The sequence below is a fragment of the Trichechus manatus genome, unplaced genomic scaffold, assembly GCF_000243295.1.
Source record: "Trichechus manatus latirostris isolate Lorelei unplaced genomic scaffold, TriManLat1.0 scaffold00204, whole genome shotgun sequence".
In the NCBI taxonomy this organism is placed as follows: Eukaryota; Metazoa; Chordata; class Mammalia; order Sirenia; family Trichechidae; genus Trichechus; species Trichechus manatus.
Window position 1 is genome coordinate 1,074,823 of NW_004444140.1, and position 22,840 is coordinate 1,097,662.

At 41.0% G+C, this 22,840-nt stretch overlaps 2 protein-coding genes across 5 annotated transcripts in view; one reads left to right on the forward strand and one right to left on the reverse strand.

Moving 5' to 3' along the window:
• AKNAD1 (AKNA domain containing 1) overlaps positions 1-10,508 on the forward strand; it is a 51,621-nt gene extending 41,113 nt beyond the window's left edge. Inside the window, 6 exon segments of the mRNA XM_004388064.2 lie at positions 4,958-5,080; positions 5,173-5,230; positions 5,232-5,282; positions 6,963-7,040; positions 9,383-9,512; positions 10,323-10,508. Of these exon segments, the coding sequence (XP_004388121.1) occupies positions 4,958-5,080; positions 5,173-5,230; positions 5,232-5,282; positions 6,963-7,040; positions 9,383-9,512; positions 10,323-10,454 (572 nt within the window). The 3' untranslated portion in view covers positions 10,455-10,508.
• Positions 10,509-12,728: 2,220 nt separating this feature from the next.
• STXBP3 (syntaxin binding protein 3) overlaps positions 12,729-22,840 on the reverse strand; it is a 58,728-nt gene continuing 48,616 nt past the window's right edge. For 2 of the 4 annotated variants that reach the window (XM_023742195.1, XM_023742196.1), the window contains 2 exons: positions 16,942-17,090; positions 15,407-16,157 (listed from right to left, as the gene is read on the reverse strand). In XM_023742195.1, coding sequence (XP_023597963.1) covers positions 16,063-16,157; positions 16,942-17,090 — 244 coding nt within the window. In that variant the 3' untranslated portion in view covers positions 15,407-16,062. Of the gene's footprint in view, positions 12,752-15,406; positions 16,158-16,941; positions 17,091-22,840 lie in introns of those variants that run through there. The other 2 variants (XM_023742194.1, XM_004388047.2) reach the window with 2 other exon arrangements.

Below are 22,840 nucleotides of genomic sequence, written 5' to 3' on the forward strand. Positions count from 1 at the left end.
TGGAAATGCCCTAATTTTGCCATCATATTTGAGAGACAGTTTTGCTGGATATATAATTCTTGGCTGGCGATTTTTTTCCTTCAAGGCTTTATATATGTCATCCCATTGCCTTCTTGCTTGCATGGTTTCTGCTGACTAGTTCCAGCTTAGTCTTCTTGACTCTCTTTTGTAGATGACTTTGGTTTATCCCTAGCTGCTCTTAAAATTCTCTATTTTGTTTTGGCAAGTTTGATTATAATATGTCTTGGTGACTTTCTTTTCGGATCTACCTTAGGTGGGGTTCAATGAGCATCCTGGATAGATATCTTCTCATCTTTCACGATATCATGGAAGCTTCCTGCCTACAAATCTTCAAGAATTCTCTCTGTATTTTCTGTTACCCCACCCCCCACCCCACCCCATTCTGGTACTGCAGTCACTCATAGGATATTCCTCTTGATAGAGTGCCACATAATTCTTAGGGTTTCTTCATTTTTTAAAACTCTTTTATCTGATTTTTCCTCAAATAAGTTGGTGTCAAGTGCTTTATCTTCAATCTCAGTAATTCTGACTTCCATTGCCTCAATTCTGCTCCTATGACTTTCTACTGAGTTATCTAATTCTGAAATTTTATTGTTAATCTTCTGTATTTCTGATTGCTCTCTCTCTATGGATTCTTGCAGCCTGTTAAATTTGTCATTATGTTCTTCTCTAATCTTCTTAAGTTTGTCTATTGCTTTGTCTGTATGTTCCTTGGTTTGTTCTGAGTTTTGCCTGATCTCCCTCCTGATCTCTTGAAGAGTTCTGTATATTAATCTTTTGTATTCTACCTCCGGTAATTCCAAAAAGTTCTCTTCCTTCAGAAAATTTCTTGAATCTTTGTTTTGGGAGCTTGCTGAAGCCATCATGTTCTGCCTCTTTATGTGATTTGATATTTTCTGTTGTCTCCGAACCATCAGTAAGTTATTATATTTACTTATTTTATGTTTGCATACTGTGTCCTAGCTTCTTGTTTTGATATGCCCAAATAGGCTGCTCGTGTGAGCTAGTTTGATTACTGGTGCCTTTGAAGCTCTAACATCCTGTCACCAGGTGGTTAGATTTGTTACTAGGTATGTGAGCCCAGGAGTCTGTTTACTTTTTGTGTATGGATTCAGCTCAGGTGTCCAGGTAGCCAGTCACCAAGTGTGTGGTGCAGGCTCTCACCTACAGTCCTAGACAGGCAGTGGTGATTGGTGTAGGCACAGGTATCTGGCTGTAGTAGGTGGTCATGTGTTGAGCAAGGCAGGCGGCTGACAGCTGCCCCTGAGTGTGTGGGAGGAAAGTGTGTCCCTCCTTCCTAGAGCACGTAGGTGGGTGGGTTTTGCAGCTAGACTATGTGTACCAGTGCTGTTGGGTGTAAGGACTGGGAAGCACCACTTATTCTTGGACCCCTGTCGTGGGTCGCTAGGTAGCATGGGCCACCAGTCCTCATGCCTGTGATGTGAGTAGGTGAGGACCCTGCTTAATGGGCAGAGCAGTGTCAAATGTCATGAACCTGCCACTTCACCATATAGCCGATACAGTTGAAGTTAAGCTTCAGGTATATGCCTGTAGTACTATGCTAATGAGGGCTTATGCTTTTGAAATGGGCCCACACAGGTCTATGCAGGGATGAAAGGCATTCAAAGTCCTGTACCTGGGCAAAGGAGCTGTGCCTACCCTGAGTTCCCGGCTTAGGGGAGCTGGCAGATTATTTTTTCCTGTTTGTTAGTTTGTTCCCTCTCCATGGCCGGGAGAATGGCTCAGGGTGCGTGACAGGTCCTACTTCCAGCCCAGGGGACTCAGCAATCACTGAAGCTGGCCCAGGACCTGGTGCAGAGCAGGGAGGGGGCCAGTAAATGGGAGAGAGGTTTTTCCCAAAGGGGGTGTTCTTTGATCTGCGTGGTAGGTCAGATGCATATACTCATCTTTTGTTAATTAAACACCAGTTTTCACTGGTTCCGGAGGCCCGTGTAGACACTTTGCTGCTCAGTCTCTCTCGATGTGGAAAACGCCTCCTGAGTGCCATTGCTTGCCTCACCATGCCCACCAGCCAATCCGGCCTGAAGGGTGCCAGCTCCAGCAGGGTCAGGTCTGGCAACTCCTCACTGTTTCCGAGTCGTCTCTCCCTCCACCTCCGACTCAGTCCAATTCCTCAACTTTGCCTTGAAGTTCAGGGCTCCTAGATTGTCATATATAATCGAGTCACTTGTTTTTTCAGGTCTTTGTTGTAAGAGGGACCACAGGAAGTGTCTGACTACTCTGCCATCTTGGCCCTGCCTCTTGTTAAAAAAAAAGTGACAGGACAGTCATTCAGTCTTAAGAAGATCTGGATTGTTCTGCACAAGCAAACATGACTTGAAATTTATATATGGACATCTCTCTACCCAATCTATCTTCAGCTGACTGAATGTTGTATGACAGCCCTTTTCTAGAACAGGAAGAGATTTTCACCACAAATATTTAAAATTGCATGTAATATGGTATATGGTAGATTAAAAACTGCATCAACAAAGCTCTCTGGGGTCCTCAATAATCTTAAGAGTGTAAAAGTGTTCTGAGACCAAAAGTTTGGGAACTGCTGACATAGTGTATATCATTTAATTATCACGACACCCCTGTGAGATAGGAATTATCATCTTCATTTTATAGATAAGGAAATGGAGGTTAAGGGAAATTAAATGACTTGTCCTCGTGGCACAGTGGTTAAGAGCCATGGCTATTAACCAAAAGGTCAGCAGTTCGACTCCACCAGCTGCTCCTTGGAAATCCTATGGGACAATTCTACACTGTCCTATAGGGTTGCTATTAGTTGGAATTGACTTGATGGCAACAGGTTTGGTTTTGGGTTTTTACAGGGTCACAGAACTAATGTGTTAGTTACTTTTTGCTGTGCAGCAAAATATCCCAATAATTAATGGCTTAAGACAGCAAACATTTATTATATCACAGTTTCTGTGGGTCAGGAATTTGGGAGCAGTAGCTTAGCTGGGTATTCAGGCTCAAGGTCTCTCATGAGGTTGCAGTCAAAATGTCAGCCAGAACTGCAGTCATCTGAAGGCTTGACTGGGGTTGGAGGATCTGCTTTCAAGATGGCTCATTCACATGGCCATTGGCAGGAAGCCTCAGTTCCTTGCCATGTGAGCCCCTCCATAGGGCTGCTTGAGCATCCTTACAACATGGCAGCCAGCGTCCCCCAGAGCAATGATCCAAGAGAGTGAGAAACACCCAGAGGGATGCTTCAATGTGTTTTATGACCTAGCTTTGGAAATTATACACCATCAAAATCGCTTTGTTCTATTCATTAGAAGCAAGTCACTAAGTCCAGCCCACACTCAAGGGGAGGGGAATTAGACTCCATCTTTTGAAGGGAGTATCAAAGAACTTGTGGAGATCTTTTTAATCATCACAACTAATAAGTGGCAGAGCCAGACTTCAAACTCAGGCTCATCTGAATCTCATGCACTTTCCATTGTTCAACACAGCTTCCTCAGGCATGTCCCCTGTCCTCTATATTTCCTCAGATTCAGACTGAGAAGGCATTCAGTGACTATTGACTGAGTGAGATTTGGAGAAAGAGTCTCCCTAGAGCTTATGCCATGATTCATACTTTGAAAGATAATGTTAAAAGTGAGTGTAATCATGAATGCAGCAAGGCAGGAAGTATTGGGAGAGATTTTGTCCCCTGGCTGTGCCTTTCCTGGCACTGAGATGCTGCTTGGACCTCCTAAGCCCAATGTGCCCACCTATCTGGCCCATGCCTCCAGGCCCTGGCCTTACCTGAAATGCTCCACTGCCCACGGTCTGCTGAACAAATTCTAGACCTGCACCAGACACTCATGCTCTCTGCCACTAACCTGTCTGTGGCACTGATGAGGGCAAAGTTACGATTTCGGTTCTCATTCAGGCTTATGAATTTCATGTAGGGGAAAACCATCTTTCCAATTGCCTGACTGACCAAACACAAGTTCTTGGCCACAGCATGTTCTGAGAGAAAGAATGAGGTTGTATCAGGACAAATCTGGAAAAACAACTACAAATACAAGATGATCTGACAATTCAGTGGGCCATGTTCTCACACTTCCACTCATCTGGCAGACCTTAATTGAGTGGTGCAGTGTTTAAGAGCTACAGCTGCTAACCAAAAGATCAGCCGTTTGAATCCACCAGCTGCTTCTTGGAAACTCTGTGGGGCAGTTCTATTCTGTCCTACAGAGTCACTATGAGTCAGAAGCAGCTCAATGGCAATTTTTTTTTTTTTTTCTTTTTTTAGTATGCTAGACAGAAGTGCACTGCTGGTGTAGTGGTTAAAACACTCAGCTACTAACTGCAGTGTCAGTGGTTAAAACCCACCAGCTGCTCTGCAGGAGGAAGATGTGGCAGTCTGCTTCCACAAAGATTTACAGCCTTGGGAAACCTATGAGGCAGTTCTACTCTGTCCTATCGGGTCCCTACAAGTCAGAATGTACTTGACAGCAACAGGTTTGGTGTTTTGGTACGTGCTAGGCAAGGAGTGGCATAAACAGTTGAGGGCTCATCTAACTGAAAGGCTGGCAGTTCAAGTCCACCCAGAAGCACCTTGGAAGAAAGGCCTGGCAGCCTACTCCTGAAATATCACAGCCATGGAAAATCGTATGGAGTGCAGTTCTACTGTGGCACACGTGGGGTCTCCATGAGTCAGAATCGACACAATGGTAACTGGTTTTTGGTTTTATGTGCTAGGCACATCTTGAGACTTTCGTATCGGGATTGTTATTTAACCAAAACATCTCTCAGTTGTCAGAAGGGGATCCCAAATATCACTCCTGGGCTGGTGATTCCCCTTGGTGTCACAGCCTGGGAAAGTTGGACACTTTGGTGCCTAACGCATACCTGACACAATTAGAGTTCTACTCTCCACCCTACATTTGATAATCAAGAAACTCACACTTCCTTTGCATAACTTGGGGTTTTTCAGGTTCTGATGCAGGCGACAGCTTCTATTCTGATTCCGGCATGGGGCTGCAGAGCAACAAATGTGAAAATTGCGGCGCTAAGATTTCTAACTCCCCAGGAGTCAGCGGTAAAGAGCTGCCTAAAGGTGAGACACTTGGGGCCACAGAAAGAAGGTGTAAGTGGGAACAGCTGTTGTTCCCAGGCACCCAGTTGTTGCTTTTCATTTTTTCTTTTTAGAATTTCATTATAGACACAACACCCCAGGACAGAATTACTTAAGTTATAGTGAAAGAGGCATTTGTTCAGCTCCACTCTTTAGATGAAAAGAAAAACTCTTCACCTTCTTAAGTACATCTCCTGCATGATCACAACTCTGTTGGAAGCCTGGTCTCCCAGACGTCAGGAGACCCACATTGCATTCGCCACTGCTTCCATTTGGGGAGGCCCTGCCCTCCCCATCTGCTCCTTAGATCTCCAGCACTCACCTGGACACTTCCACATCCAGCCCTACACCTGGATGGCAAGAGGCTGGGCTGTGGGTGGGACATCTGAAATCCTAGTGATAAAGGACTCTGAAGCTTATTAAGTGCTACACCCATGCAAGTTGGTAACGAATCACAAATCGTTGCTGAGTAAATGATGGACAGACTGAACAATCACCACTATTGTCGCTATTATTCAGAAGTGGCTGATGCTTTAAATATATCCTTACTAAAAGTCAGCATGTATAAAAATAGACTACGCTATTTAAGGAGCACGGGTGGCGCAATGGTTAAGAGCTACGTCTGCTAATCAAAAAGTTGGCAGTTTGAATCCACCAGCCACTCCTTGGAAACCCTATGGGGCAGTTCTACTCTGTCCTATAGGGTCGCTATGAGTTGGAATCAACTGGACGGCAACAGGTTTGGTTTTATATTATTTAAAAGCGGCCCTAGTGGCACAGTGGTTAAGCACGCGGCTGCTAATAGAACAGTTGGCAGTTCGAACCCACCCAGCGGCTCCGCAGGAGAAAGGGAAAGACCTGGAGATTTGCCTCTGTAAAGATTACAGCCTAGAAAACCCTATGGGGCAGTTCTACTCTGTCACATGGGGTTGCTATGAGTTGGAATCGACTTGAAGGCACCCAACAATGGGATCATACAATATTTGTCCTTTTGTTACTGGCTTATTTCACTCAGCATAATGTTTTCAAGGTTTATCCATGTTGTAGCATGCATCAAGGAGTCCTGGTGGCACAGTGGTTAAGCGCTAACCAAATGGTCGGCAGTTTGAACTCACCAGCCTCTCCACGGGAGAAAGACGTGGCAGTCTGCTTCCATAAAGATTACAGCCTTGGAAACCCTACGGGGCAGTTCTACCCTGTCCTAAGATTTGGAATTGCTAGGTCATATGGTAGTTCTATGATTAACTTTTCGAGAAACAGCCAAACATCTCCACAGCAGCTGTACCATTTTGCATGCCCACCAGCAATGTATAAGAGTTCCACTTTCTCCACATCCACGACAACACCTGTTATTTTCCATTTTTTTAAAATAGCCATTCTAGAGGGCTGAAGTGGTATCTCATTGTGGTTTTGATTTGCATCTCCCTAAGGACTAATGAGGAGCCCTGGTGGTGCCGTGGTTACGCATATGGCTGCTAACTGATAGGTCAGTTGTTTGAACCCGCCAGCTGCTCCATTGGAAGAAGATGTGGCAGTCTGCTTCCGTAAAGATTACAGCCTTGGAAACCCTGTGGGGCAGTTCTACCCTGTCCTATAGAGTCGCTGTGAGTCGGAACTGACTCGATAGCAACGGGTTTGGTTTTTGGTAATGCCGAATGATGTTGAGCATCTTTTCATGCGCGTGTTGACCACTGTATATCCTCTTTGGTGAAATGTTTATTCAAGTCCTTTGCCCATTTTTTAAGTTTGGTTGTTTGTCTTTTTGTTGTTAACTTTTAGGAGTTTTAAAAAATATACTCTTGATATTAAATTGGGATCATTTTTGACGCTCTGAATTTAATCATAGCTTCCATATTTCAGCTTGTTCAAAACGAAAAAGGATATGTTCCCAGACAGCAAATTTGAAATTCCCTCAAGACAAACATGAACCCATGCCAGAAAAGTAAGTGTTATTTTATTATTAACTAATGATAACAAAAAATGGCTACCATTGGTTGGGGGCATAATGACATATTTAGTGCTTTAACTACCTGTCCAAGATCACCTAGGTCATAAGTTGTAGAGACTCAGGATGCAAACCTAAATCTATCTAAAACTTTATTCATTCATGTATTCATTCAACAAATATTTGAGTGTCAAAAGCAGCATGCAGTGCTAGGTGGTGGGAGCATAGTGACAAAAAAAGTCAACCACTGTGCCTGCCCCCATGGAGCTCACATTTTAGTGGAGGACCCAGTCAGCCATTGTCAGTGCCAAGAAGAGCAAGTACAGAGTACCATTGACCTCATGTGGGGTTCAGGGAAGCTGAGTTCTGAAGGAGAAGTACAAACAAATTAGCAAGGAGGTTTGGAAGTGGATGTGAGAAACATTCCAGTCTGAGGGAGCTGGGTCTCTCCAGTTGGAATTGGGCAAGCCCTTGGCAAGTTCAGGGGCAGTGTGGCTGGAGCCCCAAAGAGGGAGCAGCAGTGGGGCAAGATGAGGCTGGTGAGGGAAGGCTGGGGGGATGGGCAGGGCCAGACGGTGCAGGCTTGTCAGCTACGGGAAGGATCTCAGTCTCTTATTTAGGAACAGCGGGGAGCCAGTGAAGTTTTTTGAGAAGGCAGTTTTAATTGTGTGTATGTGTGTGTGTGTGTGTGTGTGTGTTTTAAAAGATCACTTTGGCTATTGGTAGGCAGGTGGGGGGCAGGAAGGGAGGTGGATTAGAGGAGTCAAGAGTTGGCCAAATAACAGTTTAGTGCAGTAATTCGGGTGAGAGACGATGGTAGCTTGGCTTGGGGTGGTGGAGATGGAAACAGAGAGAAGTGGATGGATTCAAGAGCTGCGTAAGAGGCAGAATCAATAGTGCAGCAGCTCAGGCGCTGGAACGAGATTCACTCTGTTTGAACCTGCTACCCATTACGGTGCAGTGTTCTAAGAGTGACCTCTGGAGACTTCTTGGATTTGCATCTGTGTCCTTGGGCAGGTTACTTGACCTCTCTGTGCCTCAGATTCCAATATTTAAAATGGTACCTAGCTCACAGTAAGCACTCAGTAAGTGATGGCTGAGGAGCCCTGGTGGTGCAGTGGTCAAAGCATTTGGCTGCTAACTGAAAGGTTGGCGGTTTCAACCCACCAGCCACTCTGCGGGAGAAAGATGTAGCAGTCTGCTTGCATAAAGATTATAGCCTTGGAAACTCTATAGGGCAGTTCTGCTCTGTCCTGTAGGGTCACTATGAGTTGGAGTCAACTTGACAGCAACGGGTTTGGTTTTTAAGTGATGGCTATTATTAATGTTGTTGATAGTGGTGAGTCATTGGATATAGAGAGATGGAGGATTCTGAAGCCCACACTTTTCCCAATACACCATACTGCCATGCCCTGCCTGGAATTTTCACCTCTCTCAACTGGAGGATAGATCCAGTGTGTTAAATCAGTCTGCAGAACCAACCAAAGTTAACGTGTTAGGGGGAGAGGGATGAAGGGAGGCTTTGAGGTCACAAGCATTTGAACTGAGACTTTCTGGAGATGGTATCACTCACAAGTATTCTGTGTACCAAAGAATTCACACTTAATAGAGGGAATCTCAAGCCAAGTGAGGGTGGCTCCATGGCAGACCCACTGTCAGGCAAGTTCTTACGTACCCCTTGAGGCTACCACTTACAGGTGTGACAACTGTAACTCCAGGCGGTACCCTTCAGATAGGCTGATATGAATGAAACCTCCTACAGCTATGCAGTGCACAACCTGAACAAATGCACACAGTGGCCCTGACACCCCTCACTGACCTAGTGCAGACGGAGGGCCATCCCTAAGTGATAGAATCATGACTATAGCATAGTAGTCTAGGAGAGATGCTGCTTTTATTTGTCTATTGCTGCCGCCCCCTTGCTATGTAAGCTCACTGGTGCTAGAATGAGTTAAAAACCCAAGGTGCCTGCGGCTGGCAGACTTTTATAAGTCTGTGTACTTGTTTTATAAATATACAGAGGTAGAAGGTTGGCCCCAAAAGAATAAAAATTGAATAAAAGTCTCTTTGGAGTCTTGCCTTTCTCCATACCAAAGGAAAAGGAGACAGAAATTCTGAGAGGAAATGCCCTTGATGGTCATGGCAACAAAACTTGTTCTGAAGCTCAGCTGTAGTCATCTACAACAGGACAATGGGAACTACAAAAGGCAGGGGGCATCACTCCCCCAGGGCCCCTTCAACACACACAGGGTCATCCCTGAACCACAGGGCTGACCTGAAAGGGAGAGCGTGCTTGAGGGGGCACTTCACTCAAGGATCAATGTGCTTTTGCCTTGCAGAAAAGACCTCACAGCTTTCATGACCCGCAGCTCAGACCTCACTACACCCTCACCCCATTCCCGCTCCCGCAGGATTTATGGAAGCAAATCCTTATGCGACTTTAGGAGTATTGACAAAACGGAATTTGAGGTGAGGACTTAGGAAAAAAAAAATCTAGAATCCTTGTAGTTCATAAGTTTGGTCTTGACCACAGAACTGATGACTTTTAAGTTATTACAGTGAGGGGTGGGAATGGGGGAGGTGGGGCGAGGGCAGAAAATGCTCTGCTAAAAACAGTTTTGTGCTCAGCACTAACCTAAAGACCCACAGCCTTAGGAGCCACATGGTTTGCTTTATTTCCAAACTCGTTTCGAGGGAAATTTCCTGGAGAAAAAGTTTTGGGGGTGGTTCTTTTCCTCAGCACAGGATTCCACCGGCCCAGGCTGAAGGCACTGGTCTGTTCCTGGCTGTGCCCCTAAGTCTGTTCCAGTCACACTGCGGTTAGGGCTGCGTGCGTGCCCCAGCAGGTTCCTATTTGCAAACTAGTAACTAATTTCCAGGCCACTCTCAAATGCTTCCGCACACATGCGTGCGCTGCAGCCCCTGGGTGCCCTCTCTCTCACCCCTAGATCCCCTTCAATGGCCCCTCAAGAGCTTTCCGTCTCTTTCTCACAAGTCTCTTCCTCCGCAGCACGGAAAAGCCCAGCAGGTTGGGACCTCCACCCTCTGATTCATGCTCAATCAGTCATGTGCTGGTCTTTTTTCTATCCCTTTCCTTAGCAAATATATTCCATCTCAGACTGGTTTCCTAGGAAACCAGCCCTCAAAAACAGAAATAGACTGTGTGAAAAACAGTATCCTCCAAAAATTCCAGCTTGCACTGTTTAATAAGGAGAGAACCCAATTAACAGAAATGGTTGTAAGTTTATGGAATAAAACGTGTGGACTTTTCCTCTGCAGGTTTTAAACTCAGCCTTGGATCACGCTCTGAGGACAGCAACCGTTTTGAAAGAAACTACTGATCAAATGATTAAAGCAATTGCAGAAGACCTTGCCGAAGCACGGAGACGGAGGAATCAACTGAAATATTAGTTGTTCAATCCCAGGCAACCAAGGATTAGAACGAAATAAAATGCAAAGACAACCTGACCTTCAAAAAAAAAAAAAAGAAGAAGTATTTCACTTATTACACAATTTAGAGAGATGACTTTCCAGAAAAAAACACAATTACAAGAAATGGGTAAAGCAAGTGCTTCAATGAACAATTGGATCTTTGATTTTTAAAATAGACATCAACCAAAAGTATTTATTTTAAGATAAATCTATGTTCTTCCTAATGCATAATAAGAGAAATCAAAACAATAAAAGAAACTATTAAAACAAACCAAACCTTTTGCCATTGAGTCGATTCCGACTCATAGGACAGAGTAGAACTGCCCCACAGGGTTTTTAAGGTGACAATCTTTACGGAGCAGACTGCCACACCTTCCCCTGTACAGTGGCTGGTATGTTGGGTTAGTAGCTGAGCTCTTAACCACTGTGCCACCAGGGCTCCTCTTTAACCTATTAGTCTGGCAAAAATTACGGTTTGCAATGACCCTGTGTCAGTGAGGATGGGGGAAAACAGGTACTCTCAAGCATTGCTGGTGAAAATATAAATTGGTGCAACCTTTTCGGAAGCCAAGTTGATAATCATAATCTATAGCATTTCAAAAGCACTTACCCTCTGACCAGCAATTCTATTACCAGGAAATTTACTTTGTGGATAACTCACACAAATATGCTGTGGCATGTGTACAAGGATGGCCTGATGGTAACAGCCCCCAAATGGAATTAATACTCTGGATGACAGGTTCATAAATAACAGCACAGCCATACAGTTAACACTCTGTGCCAATGAAAAGAATAAAGTGGATTATCTGCAAGATAGTGAAAAAAAAACAAGATGCCTACAGCATATATAGTGTGACCGCATTTGTATATGGTTTTTTAAAAGACATACATATTTTTTGGAAAGGTACACAAAATTCTTAAGTGGTTACTTTAAAATTTCAGAGGATATTCAGTACCCTCTGCTGGTTGGAGGGTAAGTGCTTTTGAAATGTTATAAATTATGATTATCAAACTGGCTTCTGAAAAGAAATGGGACGGGGTTTTAGAGGGGGCATTTTTACTTTTCATTTACTTTCTGAAATGTATGAAATTCTTACCATGTGCTTATAATATAAATTAACATTCTTTGTTTACAGACTTCTTGAAGTCAGAAATACACAAAAATGAAAATTGGGATCATTATGTCTAGAAAGGGTGGAATGGGAACAGGTTTGCTGTGTGTATTTTCACTTAAAAAAAAAAGAGGAACAAAAGTGAAGTTAATTCATTAAAATTGAGAACCAGAGATTGTTTAATTAGTAGCCTTTCATATAAAATGCTAGAGTAAGCTTTTTGTTGCTAAAAGCAGCTTTTGATTTGCTTCCAGGCTGATTTATTACACCCTTAATGACAGAGCAACAGATCACTGACTTTTTCCTGAGGCTTCCTAACTCCATTCACTCCAAACATTCAACAATTGATTCCTCCAACCCCCGGAGTCTCGGCTGGGCTGTGAGGAGGGAGTTGAATCCCTTCCCACTTCAAAGATTTTTGTGCTGACCAAGGCAGAAGCTTATTTCTCTAGCTGACTGGCAGATGAGATATTTTTAACTTTGGAGCTTGGAAATTGGTTTAAGGTACCTTGGAAGAGATAAAGCAGAGGCCAGCCTGAAGATACCTCTAACTTTGTGTCTAATTTTACTTTAGGCTGTAGCACTATCAGGAAGACAGTGAAGACTTACGATCGTATTCTAAGAGAAAAAAGGAGGCTTGTATTGAGTATGTTCTAAGAGGCTTCTAGCTTTATCACATACCTAAATTTAATCACAAATTGATAATCTGCTTCGTATGCCAAGCCTCACAATTCCATCCTCAAGTTTAAATTTACACACTTCTCTGGCCTGGCTGAAGCGTTCTTATATGATTCACTAGCTCTTAACCTTTTTTAAATTTTCATTCCTCTTTGAGAATCTGTTGAGAGCTATAGAGTCTCCCTCCTCCCACATCCCACCCTCCGATGGAAAAGGGATATATGAACACACACAACTGAGCACAAAATTAAAAGAAGTTCATGGACACCCTGAAGCCAATCCATGGAACATAGGTTAGAAAGGACCACCATAAATGAGTATTCCTGATCCCTCAAATTAACATTTACAGAAACTTGCATTTGTAACCATTTATGGATTTTAAAAGATATGGTCTACCTCTGCTTTATTAAAACCATACTTACTGATTCTGTAGTCTTGGTTGTCTCCTCCTTCATGCAACTTCTTTCTTGTAGACTTCTCATTCTGCTACGGTAATAAGCCAGAAAACCAAGCTTGTTAAGTAAAAGTAAAGGAACCCTGGTGGCACAGTGGTTAAGTGCTCGGCTGCTAACGAAAGGTCAGCGGCTCGAACCCACCAGCCCACTCCAAGGGAGAAAGATGTGGCAATCTGCCTCCATAAAGATTTACAGCCTTGGAAACCCTATGCGGCGGCAGTTCTACTCTGTCCTACAGGGTCGCTATGAGTCAGAATTGACTCCATGGCAGTGGATTTGTTTTTTTTTGGTTTAATTGTATCCCTAACACGGGGTCAATGGGGGTCAGATTTATCTGAGGGCAGCGTGCTGTAAAGAAACACTTGGCCAAGTTTCCTCAGAAGCAGAGGCCTCTTAGTGCTTATTTCCAATGAGTAGCTGCTTGAGGCTGCCAGGAGCGTGACAGTAGGGTCCTTTGGGACATTAAACCAAAAAAACCCCAAACCCTCACCTCCCTGGAGGTCAGAATGGTATCACATGTCAAAGGCTAGCACATGGTTAGTCTTTCTGGTGTCGCCTGCCCCCAAACTAAGTCATCTCATCAACATAAACTATCAGTTGTCTTCCAAGGGGCCCACCATAAAAACTGTCGCAGCGAGCGGCGGAGACAGTAACCATGCCACAACACAGAGAAGTGGGGCCAGGAGGGTCACTCTGAGGAGTCGACCCCGCTTCAGTCCCAGGAGTTTATTTTACAGTCAATACAGCAAGCAGTAAAGCAATTAACAGAACAATGGGTTTAGGGTGAGTAACAATAAGTTTCGGGCAAGGGAGAAGGAATTCAGATAAACAAGCCAATCAGTAACAGGGTTTGGAAAAACAAGTCGTGCTTAATCTCTTTCTTATCGCTGACAAGTCTCCAACATGTGGCATACAGCATAGAGGCCTGTGGGGGCTGCGGTTGTCAACAGTGCAGCCGTGTTTAAATGGCATATATCCCCACAAAAAACAAAGACACTCCAATTACTCAAGAAATTCCAGAGGCTTAGAGTTACTTCCAGGAACTGGGGACAAATGCTAGCCAAATTTTTTATCATACAGGTTTAGAGATGATCTCCCAGGACCGTGGGACAAAGGCCAGCCAAACTCTTTACTACACAGCTTGTGACGCTACTGTGAAGCAGGCACTATCGCACAAAGTGGTAAAGCCTCTATGGAGGAAGATCTGGTGATATCTACATTTTAAAAGCATAAATCCTTGACCAGCTATGTCATTGCTAGAAATTTACATTATGGAAATATTTGTTGAAGTCTGCAAAGGTATGTGCCCAAGTAATTCAATATGGCATTATCTGTAAGAGCAAAACTCTGAAAACACATGATACATAAATCGTGGTCTACTGTATGGAGATTTAAAATGAAGATGTTCCTTTTGTGTAACACACGTACACATGTGCAGATATAGCCTTTTATTATTTAGCCTTATACAGGTATTTATTTTAAAAAAAGTGAATAGGTGTAACTGGGTGGGGAGATTAAAATGCATTCTGACAAACTGTCCTGATTCTCCTAGAATCCAGATTTCTAGGTCTATAGAGTCGGGGTGACCCACTCAGGCCATCTGTCCTTAGGTGTCCTTTTGAACCTGGAGCCTTTAAGGAACTGTTTTCCTAAAGTCACCTTCAAGTCAGACAATAGCCTAGTAAGCAGCTTAGTTGAGATCATTTTGCCTTAGGCATTGGGCTCGTTTAGTGAATTATCTACTTGCAGCCAGTTTCCAGGAGCAGGAACCCCAGGGTCTGACTGGAAAATGTATGTCATGTCCTTAGTGACTCTTTCTCCAACCCAGGGACCCTGGAACCCTGCATTTGCTCTGATGTAATCTCCTGAGAAATTAACATGACAATGACCTATATAATCCACTTTTACTGTCCTCTCTTAGGAGTGCCTTCCCTCTCCCAGCTATGTTCCAATTTGAATTCTATCTACTTGTTGCCAGGTGGAAACTCCAGGTTCTGCTTGGTGCAACTCAGCCGATAAACAAGAGGCCAAGGTGGGAGAGGAAAAAGGCACCTTTATTTCATTGGACAAAGAAAGTAGTAGTCGGGGCTGCTGCCGCCAAGACTGTTCAGTGAGGGTGAGGGGAAAGGTTACTTTTAAGGAGTTTACAAGTAGGAGGTTCATACAAGTTACATCAGCAACATTCTTATCATACGACACAGGCCCAATGGGGTTTACATATAACTTCATGCATCGCATGTTCAGAAATTGGCAGTTAAACTCCACCCAGAGGCGGGGAGGTTACTATACATGAGGCATTTAATGAGCTGAAAGAGTATCCTGAATGTCAACGTGGCACCTAAACTGGTTTCTGCCAATTTCCTCTAGTTTGGGGGCAGCAGTTAAGGAGAGGGGAACCAGGATTTTAATGCAAAGTTACAGGGCATGCCAAGCAAAGGAACAGGGATTCTAATGTAAAGCTATGGGGCGGGGGTACACCATGAAAGCTGCTTGAGGCAGTGAATCTTCCACAGCCTGGGGACCTCTGTCTTATAATCACAAGAAATATATTCTGTCACACTCATTTTTGGTGTTTCTCTGCACATTTAGGTTTTTGACAGTTCTTTTTCTTCTTTATAACTCTCTGATTTAAAACTTTTTTTAAAGTCCCCAACTTCCCCTATGACCCAAAAAACCAATCAAGATAAAGTTTTTGTAATTATATATTTATTTTCTCTTAGAATGTTCATGATTACTCTTGGTCTTCTAATTTAAACATACATGATTTCAAAACTATAAAATTGTGTTCTCAAGAAGTAACTAGCAAGATAATATACACCGTGAAATCACTCTATTTCTATTATTGACAACGAATTATTTTACACACAAAAGAAACTATTCCAGTTGAAAGAAAACCATATTTATAGGACATCTATCATACACACACATTCACAGTTTTCACTTTTGCAATCTCTTCATTTAAAATCATTCTTTTTCAAAACACTATTCTTCGGCATAGGACACTTAGATTAAGTATCTAACAAGTAATTGTTATGTACATAGGTGGCTGCGAAAAATTACCCAATTCTACTAAGTCTGTTCTAAAGGTAAAAGATTTCCTTTTAGAAAGCATTTTAACATTTCTTCTCACCATCTACCACGCAGCAATAATATTTAAATAATTAAAAATGACAAACCCAGTGATAGGTAGCCATAAACCCTCATAAACACTCCCTTCAGAAATGTTTTTAAAAAGTCATTATTCCATAAAAATATTTACATTATTTAAATTACATGATAGCAACATTTCTTTATCTATATCAGTTGAACGTATTAGTGAGACTCCTCAAAGAAACAAAAAACCTATTCATCCTTAATAAAGGAGATTTTATCCTTGGATTTATTCAGCAACTTTATATCATCCAACAGCTTTTTGGGTGTTAAAATATGCGTAGAACCTGGTAGGGGAAAAGATAACTTTTCAGAGGCCGGCAGTTAAATTGGTTTTTCCTTGGCTTAATGTGTTGTCTTATCCTTCAAATACGCAAAGTGCAGTGGCTTGGGACAATTAAACAAAATTTCTATAGGGCATTTTCCTGAAAATCTGTCTACAGTACTGCAATCCTTCCTGTTTATTGAGCATGCTCAATAACCCTTCAGAAACACTGCCTATTCAGTTACTTTGTCTACTTTGTGCTATATATTACTACACTAAAGAGCAAAATTGGGGATTACTATATCAACGTGAAACAACAGCAAAAGTCATTGTTCAATGACACAGAACGCCTAAGCAATGCTGCAGACAGAGACTTGATGTACTGATGTACTGATCCTGTGCCTCTGTGGGGCAAGAAAGTGATGCGGTAATGGAATGATTTCCCAATCACTGGCTTTGAGCCAAGGTGATGTAGTAGTTAAGAGCTACGGCTGCTAATCGAAAGGTCGGCAGTTAGAATCCACCAGTGGTTCCTTGGAAACGCTATGGGGCAGTTCTACTCTGTCCTATAGGGCTGCTATGAGTTGGAATTGACCTGATGGCAATGGGTTTGTGTTTCTGTTTTTTTTTTTTTTTCCGGTTTTGGCTGAAATTCTTAAAACTAAATTCCACGTTTGGTGTTTTTTTTTTTTTTTGCAATCAACAATTTAGTCCTAAATGTAAAAGACAAGATAAATTTTTATATTTCTAGTTTTGCATTTAGAGTTTGTTTTAAAAAATAGAAAAGAGGAAAACAAAAGTCTTACCAATAATTACTTCACAGGATTTATATGCCTGAGAAACTTCATAGGCACAGCGCATTTCAGAATATGTAATTCCTCCAATTACAAAAATAATCAGCTTTGACCCATTTTTTCGGTCCTCTAAATAATGAGCTCTGGGTTTCTGGCGAGCACTAAAAAGTAAAAAACACAAATATGTTAAAAATACCTCCCAAGCCATACTGCTTGTAGACTTTTTAAAAAGCTTAGCTTAACCAAATTCAAATTTGGCAGCAATTACACTGACCTTAAGAAAATGACTTAACTGCGGTATGAATACAGCACCAAAAATTAGGCAGGACAGCCCCACTTCAAGTTTCAATTTGGTTCCAATATAGAGTTTGGACAAATCACTAAAAATCAATCTCAGCATTTTCATTTACAAAATAAAGCTAACACCCTCTCTTATTTACTTCATAGGAAAAAATAATGTACCTGAAAAGACTGAGGCTTCTTGAAATTAAAAAAAAAAAAAAAATTGGGGGGAGTGGCAATGAAACATGGCAGTGGAGGAGGCAGATCAGATTTGGATCTGATGTGGTACTGGGATGTCCTCTGCTGGAATCCAGTAAGGCGTGATGGTAGCAGGTTGAGTGTTGGAGTGAGATCTGAGCACCAAACCTGACTCTGCTTCTTTCTAACACAGAATGATCTTCAGCAAGTTACTTAACATCACCCTAACCTCCAGGGTTGTTTTAAGCATTAAAGTAAATAATGTATACAACACCAAGTATAGAATCTGGTACCTGGTAAGCACTCAATAAATAATTGTCACTATTTTTACCATCTTTTCCCCCAGATTGCTATAGATGTGCACTGTCCAATAGAGTAGCCACTAGCCACACAAGCCTATTTAAATTAATTAAATAAATAATTCGGTTTCTCAGTCACACTAGCCACATTTCGAGTGCTCAGTAGCTATGTGTGGCTAGTGGCTATCATACTGCATACTGCAGATATAGAATATTTCAATTATCACAGAGAGTTCTATTAGACAGCCTTGCTCTAGATCATAGGAATCAACTTCTTTTGTTCACATATCCCACTGGTAAAAATTTGGAGCTTTTATTTAAAAAGCAAATAAATATTTAAAAAAATTTTTTTACACATTTATAAAAACATTAATTTATAAATTTTATATGTATATAATGTAGTGACGCTTCATTTTTTTTTCTTTTTTAGATAAAAATAAGTATAAATAGAAATTCCTTTCTTTCTGAACTCAACAGATCACTATTATCCACATTGGAACTACGGTTAACTATTTACGAAACCACTTTTCTAGATGACTTCTAAGGCCCTATAATACAGGATCTTATAGTAAACATTTAATATTTTTAGTCTAGCCTTTAGAAGGATCATTTCCATTTACCACCTTAAAGAATGAAGAGGTAGTAAACAACAGGAAAAAATAAAAAGAATTAGTAATTGGTGTTGAAAGGTGAAACAGAACAAGATATCCTCTTGTTCCCATACAAAACAAGTGAAAGACACACTAAAAATGCAACTTTGGTTTTAAACATTTTTTCAAAAGACAGAGAAATAGAGTAAGAAAGCAAAGGTAAGGAGATAAGATTGCTAAAAAACAATTATAAAATTCCAATAATTTTTAAACTTCTGAATAGCAATTTTATTCACTCTGAGAGATACAAAAATAATGATTACATCCCTAGATCTGAAAAATCTCCCTTTAAAAACACTTAGAAATAATGGTTAAAATAATACTCAGTTATTTTCTACTTCGAATTTTTTGTTGACACATGTGTTTTCATTAATGGAAGCATGCTGAATCACTGAGTGTGTCTGAATTTTTGGCAGGTAGTATGAATTTTTTTTTTCTTGCTCCCTCCCACAAGCCTACCCCTAGTGCTTAGTGGCACATATGTTGTACCACTAATTCTACCCCAGAGTCCCACCATCGCACACTAGTACATATGTGTGCCATGTACAAATTTGCAAAATTTCTACTTTTCTTACCAAAAATTCAGACACTTCAAACAATACCATGTAAAAATAGTAATTTGTGGCATACGCCTGTTTCTTCTGTTTCAATAGTTATACAGGTCCCCACCTGCGAGCAGCATAGGGACAGCAGCTTCCCAACGAACCCCAGCATTACAAAAAGTAACTGGTAGCTATATATACTGCCAGTCCTGAAAGGGTTAAAAGCACAACTGAAGGTAAGCAAGTAGAGAAATCTCCAAGCACCAACAATAAAAAGGAAGCTAACATCTAGAGTAGAAAGCTGCGCTGAGACTTTGGCTGCCTTGTGGAGTGTTTTCTAATCTTAGTAAACAAAGGGCTTGGGCGTTTCACATATATAAGCAAAGAAGACAAAGCCTTGGGTATTGTGCAAGGTAGGAATTGGGAACTGATACCTCCACATAAGGTCAAGACACTCAGAGCCATGGAAAAAATGACAAAGAAGCTTCTCCCCTAATAATTCTGAGCCACAGGCTTGCTTGCCCTCATGAGAGTTTTGGGTTTTCATTTACACTACGTTCATGGTCTCAGAAACCCCAAGCTGAGAAATCAACACATGAAAAAAACACAATCTCAACTGGAAGAATGTAATGGATGTCACTAAATTGTGCATGTAGAAATTTTTGAAATGGTGTATCTTTGGCTATTTTCACCAAAAAAAAAAAAAAAACGTCGAGAAGGGAGAGTGTTGACATGTTGTGGGGTTGTTAACCAATGTCATAAAACAATATATGTACTGACTGTTTAATGAAAAACTATTTGTTCTGTAAACCTTCACCTAAAGTCCAATTAAAAAACCAAAAACAAAAAACAAAAAAAACCAATCTCTAGGCCTGGCAGAAGCAAATGCAAAACCTCTCTGAAGGGAACTACTCTCAACCCTTAGCTACTGAAATGAGTTTAGAATCCAAAAATATGGAACACATGAGGAAATAAGCAATCATGAGAGTCTGCAGAAATAAAAAGCAGTAGAATTTCAGAATGTCCAAAAAAAAGCAGAATTGCAAAGAATGTCAGCTATTGAAATTATTAGATACACATTATAAATTATGTTTAAAATGATCAAGGGTAACAAGGTAGGGCAGAAAACATGACAAAATAAAAAATAACAAAAAAATCCAAGCATATTCAAAAAGAAACAAGAACTTCTAAAATGGAAAATAAAGGCACTGAAATTAAAAACTCTAAAAATAGCTTACAAAGCAGATTAGACACACGTTTAAATGAGAAAAAGTTGAAAACTAAATCTGAAGAAAATTTTCCAGAATAAAACACAAAAAGTCAAAGAAACAAAAACTTGAGAGATTAAGGGACACTGAAGATAGAATAAAAAATTCTAACAAAAGACTCAGAAATGGCAATATCTGAAGAATTTTTGAAAGAGATGAATACTCAGATTCAGGAAATAAAATGAATTCCAAGGAAAAGAAACAGAAGTAAATCCTTACATGGACATAGCATAGGGAATGCACAGAACATCAAAGACTAAAAGCAATCAGAGAGAAAAGGCAAATTACCTACAAACACACACATATACACACACAAAAAAAGCATGCATGCATGTGCACACACCTGCAGCTTTCCAAAAGCTAAAATAGAACCTTAGAAAAATCAGGATAGCACCTCAAACTGCTGAGTGAAAATAACTGTGAACCTAGAAAGTCATACCTAGCTAAAATTATCATGTAACAACAAGGACAAAATGAAGTATTTTCAGACAAACAAAACCAAAGACTTTACCACCAAGAGACTCTCACTGAAGGAACTTCTGAAGGAAATACTTCAGAAAGGAGGTAACTGAGCGCACAAAGAAGGGGATGTAAGAATGAGTGGTGAGCATGTAATTGGTAAATATACAGACACAAGTAAATAACAACGCTGATTATTAATCTGGTGAGTAAAAACACAAAGTAAACAAAAACAAAGTATCAAAATAATATTTAAGGGGGTATGGTTTGAATTTAATTGTTCTAAGATTCTTGTATTGCTCAAGAAAACGGCAGAGATACTAATTAACCTTAGACTTTGTTGCATTAATTATGTGTATTAAAATTCTAAGGACAACTGCTATAGGAATAAAAATAGAATACATAACTTCCAAACTAGTAGAAAAGAAAAAAAATAAAACAAACCTAAAGAATAAGTTCTTAGTCCAAGAGAAGGACCTTAGAGAAACACACAAATATATATAAATATATAAGAATACTCATGGCCTATGATTCATAATGGTGCCATTTTGACACAATCTAAATTTCTATTATGCAGAAAATGGACAAATAAATTGTGATACTCATATAACTATACACCAACCAGCAGTGAAAATTAATGAATATAGTTTTATGTATCAACTTGGGATACATTTCACAAATATAATGCAGAGGGGAAAAAAAAAAAGGCAACATGCAGAAGGATACGTACAATACGACACCATGTATACTTAAGTTTAAAAACACAACTCTAGAGAAGACTTGTGCTATTGGTGGAATAAGGTAGTTAGGTGATTCTTCTCCAAGAAAACAAGCATAAACCTGGATGAAATTTGTCAAAAACAACCATTTCAGGTCACTGGAAATGGACCACAGTCCGACAATGAATTGAGAAGCATTTACTCTTGTATATATTAGAATATCAGGTAATCCCACTTCTGGGCAATATGGCACTATAGACAGAAGCACCACGCCGTCCCTCCACAGCAAAATCCAAAAAACTAAGTCAAACAGAGACACTTGTCAATCCTGAAATGCTACAGCATCAAATGAAGAGATAAAGAACTTAGTCAAGCACTGAATGGAGTAAGAAACTGAAAGAGATCAGAGAGCAAGGAGAGATACATGCAGAGGTCCCCTATCAGCTAACGCAGCATGGATCCGCCATCTTGGACTCCTATCGGAGACTGGCGAACAGGGGGTACGAGAAAGCAGCTTCACAGCTTCCAGCAGGAGACAGAACACCTGGTAACCAGCGATATACACTTTCCCACACTTCTTCACCCACACTCGGCCTCCTCTGCTTCCTATGGCCACAGTCTCTTGGCTAGGAAGCATGGGCTTCACCCTGGTGCCACCTGGGTTCCACCTGTCCACACTGGCCGACTCCCTAAGTGCCATTTGCTGGCTGCCAGTGTTGCTTTTTTCTGCTCGCTTACAAATACAATGGAATCTCAATCCAAATACCAACAACATTCTTTAAAGAGATGGAAAAAATAATCATTAGCTTTATATGGAAAAGGAAGAAGCCTCAGATAGGTAAAGCACTACTGAAGAATAATCAAGTAGGAGGACTCACACTACTAGACCTCAGAACCTACTATACAGCTACAGTAGTCAAAACAGCCTGGTACTGGTACAACAACAGATACACTGACCAAAGGAATAGAATTGAGAACCCAGATGTAAATCTAGCCACCTAAGGTCACCTGATCTTCGACAAGAGCCTAAAGTCCATCAAATGGGGAAAAGACAGTCTTTTTAAACAAATGGTGCTGGCAAAACTGGACATCCATCTGCAAAAAACTGAAACAAGCATACCTCACACCATATACAAAAACTAATTCAAAATGGATCAAAGACCTAAATATAAAGCCAAAAATTATAAAGTTCTTAGAAGAAAAAATTGGATCAATGCTAGAGGCCCATCATTAACAGGATACAAACCATAACCAACAACAAACAAACTCCAGAAGATAAGCCAGATAACTGGGATCTTCTAACAATTAAACACTTATGCTCATCAAAAGACTTCACCAAAAGGGTAAAAAGAGAACCTACAGACTGGGAAAAAATTTTTGGACATTACAAGTCATACAAAGGTCTAATCCCTAAAATCTACAAGAAAATCCAACACCTCTACAACAAAAAGACAAATAATCCAATTAAAAAATGGGCAAAGGAAATGAACAGAC